This window comes from Amaranthus tricolor, chromosome 5, assembly GCF_026212465.1.
Source record: "Amaranthus tricolor cultivar Red isolate AtriRed21 chromosome 5, ASM2621246v1, whole genome shotgun sequence".
Lineage (NCBI taxonomy): Eukaryota > Viridiplantae > Streptophyta > Magnoliopsida > Caryophyllales > Amaranthaceae > Amaranthus > Amaranthus tricolor.
Genome location: NC_080051.1, coordinates 11,247,694 through 11,262,403, shown reverse-complemented (window position 1 = coordinate 11,262,403; position 14,710 = coordinate 11,247,694). Strand labels below are relative to the sequence as shown.

General features: G+C 35.0%; 1 protein-coding gene across 1 annotated transcript in view; it reads left to right on the top strand.

The window, feature by feature from the left end:
• The window catches only part of LOC130813887 (structural maintenance of chromosomes protein 3), a 31,313-nt gene extending 16,735 nt beyond the window's left edge, over nucleotides 1-14,578 (top strand). The window contains exons 16-30 of the mRNA XM_057679790.1: nucleotides 145-281; nucleotides 400-601; nucleotides 3,607-3,694; nucleotides 3,768-3,921; nucleotides 4,302-4,449; nucleotides 4,526-4,717; nucleotides 4,803-4,986; nucleotides 5,066-5,136; nucleotides 5,225-5,376; nucleotides 5,793-5,961; nucleotides 6,090-6,236; nucleotides 12,816-12,911; nucleotides 13,560-13,734; nucleotides 13,895-14,089; nucleotides 14,188-14,578. Of these exons, the coding sequence (XP_057535773.1) occupies nucleotides 145-281; nucleotides 400-601; nucleotides 3,607-3,694; nucleotides 3,768-3,921; nucleotides 4,302-4,449; nucleotides 4,526-4,717; nucleotides 4,803-4,986; nucleotides 5,066-5,136; nucleotides 5,225-5,376; nucleotides 5,793-5,961; nucleotides 6,090-6,236; nucleotides 12,816-12,911; nucleotides 13,560-13,734; nucleotides 13,895-14,088 (2,109 nt within the window). The 3' untranslated portion in view covers nucleotide 14,089; nucleotides 14,188-14,578. The remainder of the gene's footprint in view (nucleotides 1-144; nucleotides 282-399; nucleotides 602-3,606; nucleotides 3,695-3,767; nucleotides 3,922-4,301; nucleotides 4,450-4,525; nucleotides 4,718-4,802; nucleotides 4,987-5,065; nucleotides 5,137-5,224; nucleotides 5,377-5,792; nucleotides 5,962-6,089; nucleotides 6,237-12,815; nucleotides 12,912-13,559; nucleotides 13,735-13,894; nucleotides 14,090-14,187) is intronic.
• The last annotated feature ends 132 nt before the right edge of the window (nucleotides 14,579-14,710 follow it).

The following is a 14,710-nucleotide window of genomic DNA, read 5'->3' as shown; positions in this document are numbered from 1 at the left end:
ATTAAAGAGAAAAGCAGTTTGTTCTGTTCTTTTTACTCCTTTCGGCTTCCTTTACCATGTATTAAATGTAATTTCAGTTCTGAATATGCATGAATGTGGTATTAGCCTTCCCTTTTCAAAAATATTGTCATCAAAATGCTGCAGGATATTAGAAGAGGACTGGCCTCTGTTAGAAGAATAGCTGAGCAATACAGAATTCAGGGTGTATATGGGTCAGTTATTGAATTGTTGGACTGTGATGAGAGGTTTTTTACCGCTGTTGAAGTTACTGCTGGAAATAGGTATTTGTTTTACCTCTTATGGAATTTGTTTTGTGAATGCTCTGTTCATTTTTTTAGTGGCTAAATCTCTCTTGTTTGGTGGCTTGTTATGCATTGAGATTTTTTTCTTTTGGCGCAGCTTATTCCATGTGGTGGTTGATACAGATGAAACAGCGACTCAGATTATCAGACATCTCAATGCATCAAAGGGAGGACGAGTGACATTTATACCTCTGAACAAGGTCAAGCCTGCTCATATCAATTGTCCACAAAGTGATGATGTAGTACCTTTGTTGAAGAAACTTAAGTTCCAAGAGATGTATACTAAAGCATTTTCCCAGGTTAGCATCCTCTTCCTTTTCTTTTAGTGGTTTTGTTCCTTTTTTAATAAAATTTATTATGTGCAAGTCTTGCTTATTTCCAATGTGTAAGAAAGTGCAAGGTGCAAAAAGGTGGTCAGGGTTAGCCTAGGTGCGAAGTCTGTGTATGGGGCTTATGTTGTGCCTCATTGAAGTGAGACAATGTTTCAAAGTTGAAAATTGAAATCAATAATAATTGTTCTGCCAAAACAGGTTGTTAATATGAAATCACTGAACCATTATGTCTCTTTGCGCATCAGTTGCAGGTGTGCCTCGTTGTAAAGGCTTCCTCTAGGCCTATGTTACTTGGACTCGAGTACGGGTATCGGATAGGGGTGCACATTCTAGGATTCGGTATGACAATTTTGGAATTTTAAGATACGCAGACACTGTCCTAACATAGGATATGGGTACGGGGGATACGGAAAAATAATTAAAAAAAATCTCATGTAGCATAAAAATAATTAAAATTGTCTAAAATATAAACAATCAATAAAATTTAAGTTTTTCATTATGCTCAAAATTAAGATGAGTTAAGAAAAATAAGAAAAAAAAGTTAAAAACACTGAAAAGGTAAAAAAGGTAAAAAAAAAAAGTAAAAAAAAGGTAAAATCAAAAAGAAGTAGCTTATTTAAGAAGCTTAGTAATTGTGACTTATGAAAGTCTACTTCTTCTTCAAAGTATAGCTGTCTGACGCATCATCTTCATCGTCCTTTCATCTTCCTTTTTCTATATTCTTTTTTCCTGTAATTGCTTCAACACAGAAGAAATGAAGCTTCTATGGAGAAAGAATGACAGTAAGGGTGCCGTACCAATGTGCAATCCGGTGTACCGGGCACAAATCCGGCACCGATATCCATACCGGCCGTACCGGATACCGGTGTGCCGGCGAAAACAGAAGGTTCGAGTAACATAGATCTAGGCATATCTGGGTTTTTAGGCACCTGCAACTCGGGGATATGCCCGACTTACCTTGGTGACTAGCTGTGTCTTTTAGTACTTTGCTGATACCTTCACCAAGCCAATTACTCAATTCATGTATGTTAGACCTTGCAACTTGCAAGGGGCTTGTTGGAACTCCACAATAATTAAGTTAGCGCATGCTTTATTACAACAATTAGATGTAAGGAAATAATGCAAGGAACAACTATATGGAGACATAATAGGAATTAAATAGGAACTACATTAGAGTTCGTTAGAGTCTACATTGTTATAAATGGAGGAACAGAGAGGGAGAAAGGCATCAAACTATTTAGTATTGTTTTGTTAGCTTTAGCTTTCTTGGGAGGCGATTTGAACTTGAATGTTGATCCTTGTCTTTATTTTTTGTATCTTTGAGTTAATCTCCAATTCTCCACTGAAAGTATCTTCAGTCTAATTTCAATTTCCATCAATAATCTCCATCACCATGTCACTGCATACTGCATAGAACAGTTTAACAACATTACTGGATTGGAGGTAGACAAATGTGTGCTGCTTTGTCCGCATATTTGTAAATAACATTTTTTGGGAAATTCTACATGGTAGCATCGAACTTTCATGAAATGAGAGTAGTAGCATTTTTGTAAGATTTTTTCATATGGTAGCATCCAACATTTGCATTTAAGTTTTCCGTGGCCTTATACACTTAAAAGCGTTTGGTTGAACGTTAAAATAGAAGTCTAAGCATCTCACCCATCTAATTTCGAATTTGATTGCTGCGAATTAGGGATTCGCCTTCTCGAAAGTAAATTAGGGGCTGATTTAGCTTCACACCTGTGTATGAGTTTTGGTTGCTGTAATTGCTTTTAATGATGGTTGCTGTAAGTGCTTTTAATGATAAGTAAATTGGGTTGTGATCGAAAATATGGAGTAAAATGTGTATTGGTTTTAGGTTGATTTAGGGAGTTGAGTTTTAATTGATTACTTTATAATGTGGAGTATGAGCTTGCTTGTTTTAGGGATTTATGAGTATATGTCAATAAACTGTATTGGCTTGTTCTTCAATTGAATTCATGATAAAGTACACCTCCCCTGCTTAGCCGTGCCTAGTTTTGATTTCTTTGGGCATGCGGGATTTTGTTTTGTTGCTTGAAATGTGGAGTTTTTACTTGTTTATGGTGTTTAGACTGGAAATAGAGTAATTTAATGCAATCAAACAGTGAAGGAAGCTACGAAGCTTGATTGATTTGAAACAAATTATCAATGAACTTGGAGGTTGAATTTATAAATAAAACGTTTGCTTTATTTTTTTTTTTATTTTTTTTTTTTGCCTTTTTTCTCTAAATTGATAGGTTGGTTTATGTGTAAGGCAAATTATAAAGACAACAACCAACACGTAGTAAGGGTAGAAACGTCAAATTGGTGAATTAAACGGAAATAGGCAAAATTTTTAACTGACAATGCTGTGTCAGTTAGATATTGTGTATAAACTGGATGCTACCATGTCGAAAAATCTTATAAAAATGCTACCACTCGCGTTTCATGAAAGTTCGATGCTACCGCGTAGAATTTCCCCTTTTTTTTTTCAACGTTAATCCTACAATTGCATGGATGTTGTATCTGTTTATCATTTGATTCTGAAAGCAATTGATATCCTATTACTATATGGAACAATTGCACATTGTACTTAAAAAAAAAGATCTGGAGTGAGACATTTTATTTAGCTCACTGAACTTCATTTAACAAATTTCTCACTAGACTCACTTGTTGATAGTAGAAAGGAGCAGATTTTTATTCTCATGCAAGAATTTTCTTATTGGACACAATCTTGGGTTATATATTTTAAAGGGTTGAAAATTCCTTTCTCTCCTTTCAGTTGTGTCCTTATGTGGACAATATGTATTAACTCATTTTCTGTGGCTGTAACTGTTTTTTTGTGTCACAGTGAGTTGTTTAGCCATATGAGTCATTATATATTAATGCATCAATTTTGTTCTCTTCTCGGCTGTATGTACATTTTTTTTTTGCGGCTGAATTTATTTTTCCTGTGATAAACCTTGTTCAAGGTATTTGGGAGAACCGTGGTTTGCCGGAATCTGGATGTGGCAGCAAGGGTTGCCCGTGCTGATGGTTTAGACTGCATTACTCTGGAAGGTAATCTATATCTTCTTTTTACTTCTCACTGATTTTGTTTTTTGCCTTTGAATTCATATTTATATTGGTGCAGGTGACCAAGTAAGCAAGAAAGGTGGGATGACGGGGGGATTTTATGATTATAGGAGGTCAAAATTGAAGTTTATGAATATAGTTAAGCAGAATACAAAGGTTATCAATCTGAAAGAGGAGGAATTGGCAGAAGTTAGGTTCCAGCTTCAAGATATCCTTTTCTATAAGGTTTTACCTTCACAATTGAAGTGCTAAACTTTTTCCATGAATTTATTTTTTATGTTATTAAAATCCAGGAGTGAACTCCGTAAAGCTTTCTGTCATATACTGAAGGGCTTTAGTTTTCAAAATTTGGTTTGACATAGAGGAATCAAAGGGAAGGGAATGGGAATGGGAATGGGAATGGAAATGATGGGTTAGGATTTATTAATCTTCCCCGTCAACAAAATCTTCCTCATCTAGAGTTTAAAGAAATTGTGAGCTCAGTCTTTCCTACCCTATCTTCCCTTGCCCTTTTGCCTCCTCTTTACTCTTATTTCTATCAACACACTTTTAATGTTTGCTACTTCGTTCTCCCTTAACAATTCTCACATATAGATCATAAAATTACTGAGAAAGTTACAGAGCAGCAGAAAATAGATGCTGATCGTGCTCATCAAAGATCTGAAATGGAACAGCTTCGTCAGGATATTGCTGATGCTAACAAGCAAAAGAGATCACTATCTACTGCTCTGGAAAAGAAGGTATGCGCTAAATGAATTGCAACTTGCCAAAAACTTAAGTTGTCTGGCTTTTGACATCTAGCTTGTTGGTTTGTAGGAAAAATTGCTTGCGAATGTACGCACACAGATCGAGCAACTTAATGGTAATATATCCCTGAAACGGGCTGAGATGGGTACTGATCTTGTTGATCACTTGACTCCTGAGGAAAGGAATCTACTGTCTCGATTAAACCCAGAGATCAAGGAAATGAAGGAAAATCTCATGGAATGCCGGACTAAGCTTGTCGAGGTTGGCATGAACCTCGTTAGAACTATCTTTTTGTCAAGAATTTGTTATTTTATTTGTTAATTGGCTTGTGGCTTTTCATTTACAGATAGAAACGAAAAAATTGGAGCTTGAAACCAATCTTTCCACAAATTTATTACGTCGCCAACAAGAGTTGGAGGCTGTTATATCGTCTGCGGAAAATGAAAAGTTGCCTGCTGAAGCAGAGTTAAAACAGAATGAAGTGGATGAAGCTAAATCTTTGGTGGAACAGGCAACAGAAGAACTCAGAAGTAATTTTCCAGTTGTATATGATTTTCTCAGTTTTACGAGTTTGAAAGCTTATTTGATCATTTGGAATGCATTTTGCAGGAGTTTCTGGGTCAATGGAAAACATAACAAAGGAGCTCAAGAAAATTAAACTTGAAAATGATAAATTGCAGGTGATAAATAAGCTAAAACAATTATAATCATGCAACTGTTATCGGTTTTTCAATTGATTCTTGATGTAATGATGCATCTTCAATGCAGAAATTGAGAGATGACTATGAGAAGCAGCTTCAGAAGGAAGCAGAAGAACTAGAGCATTTAATAAGCAACAAAAATATGCTTCTTGCTAGACAGGAGGAATACTCAAAGAAAATCAGAGAATTGGGTCTTTTGCCATCCGATGCTTTTGAAACGTAATATGATTTCAACACCTAAATATTCTTATTCTACAGAAATTTTCCGTATTTCTCTTGGTCAATAGCTTCTTGCAGTTTGGTGAATGTTTTTTTTTTATCTCATTCCTTCAATCACTAATATTTTTAAGGTGCTCCTTTGACTCAAATGACTGTCTTACATGTTATGTTATAATAAGAATATTATACAGCAGAAAGGTTACCTTACATCTGGGTACATAAGTATACCCTCTTGCATGCTACTCACATGAGATTGTGATCGGGATAATATGAGAGTGCTTGGTAGATTTTTTCTTTAGATCGGGATAACATGCATCTCAGATTTGATTGCAAATCCTTTCAACTGTTCTGATTGAGCCATGTATCATAAATTTAACTTTTTAAGAATCCTACTGAATTCAGTTTAACTTCACCAGATATAGACGGAAAGGCACTAAAGAATTGCATAAGATGCTTCATAAGTGTAATGAACAGCTCCAACAGTTTAGCCACGTCAACAAAAAGGCTCTCGATCAGTATGTAAACTTTACAGAGCAACGAGAAGCGCTCCAGTTAAGGCAAGGTGAACTTGATGCTGGTGATGAGGTAAATTCTTGATCTTGCTCTCAGGTGGCTTGGTGACTAATTAAAAGCATAATCTTGTTACATGTATTTATGTCTGTTTTAACCACATTCTTATTTATTCATCTGTTCTGAGAAAATACAACTTGCAGAAAATTAAAGAACTAATCGAGGTTCTAGATCAACGGAAAGATGAGTCAATAGAGCGTACTTTCAAGGGTGTTGCGCGAAACTTTAGAGAAGTTTTCTCTGAACTTGTGCAAGGAGGTCACGGATTCTTGGTTATGATGAAGAAAAAGGTTAGTAGATATCTTGATTTTGGCTCTAGCTTCTTGTGAATCAATGGTGTTATTACTTGGACGTTGTAAATAAGTTATCGGGTCGGGTTTTGGGTTTGTTGATTTTCGGATTGGGTTTGTGTAATGTCTGATTTCTTTTAGGATGTCATTTTTGAGTTAACGGATGTTGGGTCATTTCAATATTTGAATCATATCATATACTTCCTCCGTTCCAAAATACTTGCACCAAACACAGTCTTGCGCAATCCAATGCGTTTGTCGGATCTTTTATATCTAGAGTTATAAATAACTAAAAATCATAAAAAATTGATATTATGAAAATATGCGACGAGACGAATAAAAGAAGATCCCGCATCACTATATTATTTTCTCGTATAATAGCTGAAAAATGTAAATTACCATAGAATGATGAATAGTGCAAAAATTGGTTTGGTGCAAGTAATATGGAATGGAGGAAGTATATAATTTGATTGAGCAACAAGCTATCAATTGTATGAGACTGTCTCACGGCGAGACAAGTCCATACAAGGAGTCTAAATTTTTTTTTAAGTGTTTGAATGTCCTTAATGTCAATTTTAACATCCAAAATGACATGTTAAACCTTAAATAGTCAAAAGTGAGTCTTTTTAGTACAAAAGTGCATGTTTTAATTGATTTGGTTGGACTATTTAGCCTAATTTAGTTCGTTCGAAAGGAGAATTTGTGAATTTTATATTGAAATAATTATATCATGTTGATAATTGTTGATCAATAAATAGAATATAGTAACAAAGTAAATATAAGTTAATTAATTACTGCATTTTATTGTTTAATATTATAGTTCAAGTCATCTCACGATCACTTTGTGGCTTGTGAGTGGGGTTATTTGGCCTTTGTCCGTTACACAAAAAAAGGGGAGTGAAAGTTCAGTTTGTGGTTTTGTCGTTGTTTTGTTTTATTTTATTTTATTTTTTTTATGTATCTATATATTTCCTATGTATTTTTTTTGAGTTTGAATGTGAACCAAACCGAACCAAATTTGATGAAAACTACATGCAAATCACCAATCGAAATATTGAACCAAAAAAATACAAACACTAAATTAATAAGTTTGCGGATTACAAGCTGCAATCCACAACAAACCAAACCTAAATTACTGCAAGGAATAACAAGTTGAATTTGGATGAATTTGTAACGACATATCCATATATATTTATCTTCAATGTTTAGAAGATAAATATACCATTAATCTCGTGCTTTTGGTATATTTTGCGTCAAATAAATTTTCAACTATTTATCAATTTTGCTTCCTTCATTTTATTTCTTTGTATGCTAATGTCGAACGTCTAAAGAATTAGTGTTGAAAGCATTAATTTTGAGGCAGATTTTTGACAATTAGTAATTATGTATGAATTATATAAATAAATTGAAGTAAGATTGTGTTTGAAATCTAGTAATTTATTTTAAAATATTGTTTTTAATTATGGATATAGGAAATTAAAAAAGAATTTTTCAAATCTAAATTTCACGTTTGGGAATGGCTAAGATTTTTGATTGAATATGATATCTATATATTCTTTTTTTTAATCATCATTCCATCTCCCTTTTATCAAAATATGTCTATATATTCTTGTTTTTTTTCACTCCTTAGATTCTTACTTTGATCAAAGGGTGAGGGCCTTAGAGAAGATCAAAGGTGACTTGTAGTTTCCGGAGAGAAAGAGTTTTAAAATTTTTAATAGAGTATAAAGGAGAGAAATTTTAAGGCTATTTCTTGAAAGTGTCCATTGTCTGTTCGCTGTGAGGTAGAAAAAGGTTGAGTAATATGAAAATGGACAATGCAAGAATTAGAAATGAGGTTTAAGTCATGCCCAGATCCCACTTAAAGAGTTTAAGTAAATAATAAGGTAATGGTTTGACTATTGGACGGAAGTAAATAAAAGTCAAAACGTCCATCCCTTCATTTCCAAAGAGATCCTCTTCCATCATCATTCATCTCTAACCCGACAACGGGAACTCTAATGCCCTTGGTTGCAAAGGTTTGAAGAAGAGTTCGCAATGGAAGAATAAATATTTCTCAATCTTTTGGGGTTTTTAAATCTAAGATTTTGTTTTTGGAATTGAGTTTTGAGTTATCTACTTATATGAAAGAAAAGAGTGAAATTGATTGAGATCTTAGATTTTCAGAAATTGCAATTCGTCAACCCATGATTCCAGAGAGATTGTTATTTACTTATTGAGAGGAAATAGTTAAAGAGGTGGTTTGACAAATGGTTGCTGGCTATTGGCTTTTTTAGTAGTTTGATCAGCAGAAAGTGTGTTGACTGTTTGTGTTGGCTTTTAAGCTAGCTGGATTAGACAACTTTTTGTTGAGATGTTTGGTAAAATTAGGAATTGATTGTTGCCTGTTTATTAGAGCAAAATTGGGTTCACAAGCCAAAACCCATTTACCAAACGACTATTTTTTTTTTTTTAAATTTTTTTTGTAACTTTTTGGCCAACCAATAGCCTAAAGCCAAAACTCGACCCAAAAGCCATTTACAAACAATCCCAAAGACCTAGACATAAAAATAATAAAGGTGATGAAGGTTGTTGAGATAAAGGTGGGGGTACTTTGATCTTGATTTTTATGTAATTTTAAAGTTAGATTTCTGTAATTTATTGATACTTTTTTTTCATTTACTTTTAGTCTTTTTATGATTTTAATGGGTGAGTTTGATTTTGATTTTTAATAGTTTTTTTCTTTTCTTTTTTTTTTTTTTTAATTTTTTTATCATGGTTTCTATCATTAATTTCTTTGATTTTTATATCAAAGACAAAGTCAGTAAAATAGAATTTAATTCTGGTTGTATTTAGTTCCTTGAAATATTTCCGTTGGGTAGGGTGGAATAAATATTTACTCTCAAATAAAGGGGAAAAGTTTACTCTTATAATTTTTTTTTTTCAAATCTAGGTACTTAATATGGCTTGGAAAAATAATGGGGCACTTTTTATCCCCTTCTAGTTCAGGAAGTGATAAAGATCACCTACTTCCCTACCAAGAATCCATGAACCAATAGTGCAATTCAATTATACAGACGCACAGCAGCAAGCAATGTATATATCTGACAGTTTTCGAGCAATGGTTAAGCTCCCAAAGATACTTATTAACATTCAAATCCTCTCTCATAAGGGATCATATGAAGTATTTATAGATTACAAGTGGATTGACCACCTCATACTTCTAACAGGATACTAAAACAGAAACTTAATATTCCTAATTAACTATGCTATTTAATAGGCCAGCTGTCCCAACCATTCTAACAGATTTTATAAATGATCCTTGCCCTCTTGTGTTTGCTTTTTACGCCTTCAGTAGGTCCTCCATGTATCCTGTGTGGTTGTCACAGCATTACCGGCCGCCCAAACAACCACCTTGTCCTCAAGGTGGGTGAAAATTCAGCTTAGACTGTGAACTAAGAGGGAACCCTGATGACTGGTTTGCGAATTTGGCTGAAGGTGTGAGTAAAGGGTGGTAAGTATAGTGGAGCTTTAGAAGTCGAGCCTTGTTTAGTCATATCTGCACAAAGGAAGAGATAAAATAGTTGAGCTTCAAGAGCATGAAGTTGGTGGTTTGGTAATCAAGGTAGGTTAAAACTTTGGGCTCAAATGAAAAATGGGCTGTAATAAAACTTTTCTTTTGAAGTTTCCCCGGTTTCTAAGAATTTGTATCTGTTAAATTAAAAATTACTGACCATTGCCGATTGTGCCAATTCACAAAAGCAATAATGTCAGATGTGTTTAGAGTAGGCATGCTAGGTTCTTTGATATTTGAAATGAGGTCATTGCTAATGTCACCATTTTGTCCCTTCCAAAACTGTCCTTGATACTCCAGTTGGAGAGCACATTTTGGGTTTGTAATTTGCTGATTTACAGTGAGTTTCCACTTTTTACTAGGCGCAAATGAACTCCACTTTCCCTTTGGCAGAACACCCACCTCCACCATTCTCATGATTTTCTGTCCAACATAATCAAGCACTGACCCATGATGGCTTCCATAAATTTCGATGCAAACTCCAGCCCTTCACCAAGGTATCCTTGCCAAACTTAAGTAAATCCGTGGCAACCGTGATTTTCTTTTACCACAACCATTTTCTCTTTCTTTGACCAAAATATCCAACCTACCTCCACGTAATTCGGTGACTGTTCCAGGCCCCACCCGCTAGATCGACAGTATTCATGGTTAATGCCTTTACTTGGTTTTCTTGAGCGCCTCCGCCACCTCATTGCATTAACCTTTGCCACAATTACTCCTTTAAAAAACCGGGTATTTTCTGTCTCTTCCTATTCTTTTTTATCTTCCTTCGTCTCGTGTTGTTTCTTTTTTTCCTTCGTTCCAATCTTCCTCTTCTCTATCTTTTTCGAAGTCGGGTTGGTTGGGATGTACTTCTTTTTGTTCGTTTCATTACCGCTCTCCATGCGGTTTTTCGGTTAGACGTTTGGTTTGGGGAAGGTTCTTGGAAACCTCTGTAAGGTTTTGGACACAATAGGATGAATTTCTTGGGTTATGTTCTTTATGGCATAAATTGGCTTCAGTGGTGAGTGGTTCGTATAAGGTTCGATTGGGGAAAATTTTAGTGGGTAAAGTTGGTCGGAGTATGTCTCTTTTTGACGAATGTTTAGGCTAGAGTAGGGCAAAACCATGGGTGTTAGGGTGATGAGGTTGGGGTTGTTGAGGTGGTTTGTCTTGGGTTCAGAAGGTTGATGTTTTGATGGTTTTGTTGTCATGGGTATTGAAGGATAAGCTGAGTTTTGTGGATAGAGTGAAGGTTTAGACTCAATTTCCGTTGTTCATGTTTGGCATCCTGTGTTATTTGATATTTCAATTGCAAGCTTTCTTGAATGTTAGAAAAATCCAGTGATTGATCTTCCAAACCTTGCAAATTCTTCCTAATTTCTTGCAACCCTTCCACCGATTCCAAACGACTCATCTGGGAAGGGGCCACATTCACCCAGGAAGACAAATCTGATACCAACTGTTATAGATCACCTACTGACCTGCCCAGAATCCAAGAACACAGCAGCAAGCAATGTATATGTCTGACAGTTTTCGAGCAACTGTTAAGCTCCCAAAGATACTTATTAATATTCAACAACCTCCCATAAGGGATCACAAGAAGTATTTATAGAGTCACAAGAGCAATTGCCACCTCATACTTCTGACAGAAACTAACAGAATACTTGAACAGACCCCTAATATACTAACAAACTAAGCTATTTAATATGCTAGACGTTGCAACATTTCCAACAGCTTTTATAACTGATTTTTCCCTCTTGTGTTTGCTTGTTGCACCTTCTCTTGGTCCTCCTTGTATTCTGTGTGGTGATCACAACAGCATGCCCATAGAGAGAATCAACAAATTCAAATTTGTGCCTTTTTACTATGTGTTTAAAATTTGGTCAATTTCGTTGAATTTTGAATATAAATTCATGGGTTTGGTGAATAGGTTATTTGGACCAAATATGTGATTGTAAATGAATTCCAAGTTTCCTCACCATAAAAGAATTCTATGTTGGGATCTATGTATTTAATTTGGTAAATGCAAAAGGTAAATAAGATGGAATTATTAACTAAAGAAAAGTAAAAATTTTACTGACATTCCATCATTTACTAATATAATTTGGGTCCTTTTGGGACTGGGGTTAGATCAATTTGGGTAGAATCAAGTTTATGCCTTATTGTGGGTCAAATACTGGTCAGGTCGGTTCATTTTGGGTCTTGGGTTAGGTCTATTTTCAGTTCTTGTAAAAGTCAGGCATTTGAAGTTTGTGTCATGCTTACTTTGTCTTCTATTTTTAGCAATGAAGTACGACTTGCTTTTCTTTAGTTGTATTGAAACACTTTACTTTTGGGAAATTCCTTAAGATACACCATCACTCTTGTGGCTTACTAGTCTATATGCAGTCACCAATTTTCTGTTATTTCACTGAAATTATTAGTTCATAGTCTCTTTCATTAGCTTTGCTGGGAAAATTTGTTGTTAATAGAGAGTGAATGTTGGGGCAAGTTTCCAAATCGGGCAAAAGAGTGAAATCAAAGAGACTACCATTTTGGGTAAGTGGGAAAAACAAAAGGACAGAAGAAGCATATTTCAACAGGCTTAATGGATTTAGTTTTTGATTACTTGAAGCAAAAAGTTTGGCTTGTGAAAATTTCTAGCTCTTTGAACGTGGATGGAATCTGATCCTTGATTGGTGTCTGAAACTCTGGATGGTTATGCAGCTGTGCAATTTTAATGCTATAGCTGCTGGCTCAAATGGTACAGGACTTGAGTAGGAAGGTACTTAATATATAGCTGCATAACTCGCCACCCAAACACCTTTTGATTGAAATCTTTCTCGATAACTTTTAAGTGACCAAGTTGACTCTGGGACTTTAATGTGACTAAGTCCATGTAGACCCAGTCCCCTAGAATTAATTGACTCTGGCACTTTGATCCATATCATTTTTCGTGGTTCCAGCTTGTTTGTGCTGCTTTCTGTTTGTTATGTTCTGCTTCTTGCCTGACTCGTATGCTAGTTAAGTTGACATTAATTTTTTTCAATTTATTGATCTGACAGGATGGTGACATTGGGGATGATGATCAAGATGAAGACAGGCCTCGTGAAACAGATACTGAGGGAAGGGTTGAGAAATATATTGGAGTGAAAGTAAAGGCAAGTATACAACACTATGATCCTTTTTTCCAAGTTATATTTTAGTTATGGTATTATGTGCCTTTTGCGGGGGTGAATCTAGGTTTACAAAATTCCATATAAATTCGTCACTATTACTCCTGTTCATTCTGTCAGCTAGCTGTATAAATGGGAATTTGGATGCTATCACACCCAAGTGATTCCTTTATCTGTAAAGTTTAACTAAGAAAATCATGGGAAAATCAAGTATTAAATTGTTTTGGGTGGAGGGAGTTGGGTTACATTTCATTATTATTCATACAACTCTTCGGTGAGTTTAGTTCAATTTTTCAGTTACTTGTTTTCAGCTGTAGATAATAGGCCCTGGGGATAGAAGTTTGTGGGTATTTCCTTATAAATACTCAACTACTCTGGTATTCTGCCACAACTCTGTGGAATTTAGCAAAAGAATGTGATTTGAATAAAGGAAGGGGAAATGCCAAACCTATTACTTTTTTATTTGACAAGAAAGCTATTACTACGTGATGTTAAGGCTATAAATTTCTTATTAATAGATGTTCAGTCTGATCATGGACAGTCATTTCCACTTATAATTCTTTGGTGGTTGTGATGAATTGTTGGAATTGCAATTAACTTAAATTATTGTTATTTTGGTCTTATTCATAACAGGTATCATTTACTGGGCAAGGGGATACACAATCTATGAAGCAGTTATCTGGGGGTCAGAAAACCGTTGTAGCATTGGCATTGATCTTTGCTATACAGCGATGTGACCCAGCTCCGTTTTATCTTTTTGATGAAATAGATGCAGCACTGGATCCTCAGTACAGAACTGCTGTTGGGAGTATCCTAAATTAGATGTTTTGTTCTTTATTTCTTGAGAGTTTCTACTTTGTTTTCTTTAATAAATGGTTTGATACATGTTGTCTGTAACTGATAATTTTAAGTGATATAGAAAGTTCTTGTTGCATTTTGATTCATTTCCTTAACCTTTTGCTTGTTAGATATGATACGTAGGTTGGCAGACCAGGCAAATACACAATTTATAACTACAACATTTCGACCTGAGCTTGTTAAGGTTGCTGACAAGATTTACGGAGTGACACACCATAAACGAGTTAGTCGGGTGAATGTTGTGTCCAAAGACGAGGCTTTACAATTTATTGAACGAGACCAAACTCAAAATGCTGATCAATAAGGTTAGCATATAATTTCTGGACCACCACTTTTCTGTTTGTTTTTCTGGCCTCATACGTCTTTCTGAATCTGTTGCCAAATATATTTTTGACTTGTTTAGGTAACAATCAAGCTGCATTTTCTGTTGACATGAATCTATGGACGTTTTCGTGAATCCTGTACATTGCTGGTCAATTTAGGCCAGACACCTCTGCTGTACATATAACTTAGATGATATTGTTAACCTTTTAAGTCCGGTTGTCTACGAAACAAATTGGCAAACAATTTCATTGTACTGCTGTTATATCAAAATGTTCTGAATTTTAATAGATATAGGTTTTAGTCGTAATCAAAACCAGCTTTTGATGTGGTGTTTAAGAGTTTTTCGTTTGTAATCAGACATAACTATTATTTCTCTTTGTAAAATTATACTGCACTTATGAGGTACATTTTCATTCTTAAATAGTTTGCTCGGTTAATCTATGGTCTTGAATGATTTGGGTCGGCAAGAAGTCTTCTTACTTTCAAATTGCAAGTGTTTAATGGCATTTGTGTTGAGTGACTATGTCCATCTACACTACTTTCTGCTCGTCTATACACAAAAAGAAAAAGAAAAAGAAAAAAATAAGCCAGTGTTTCAGCAG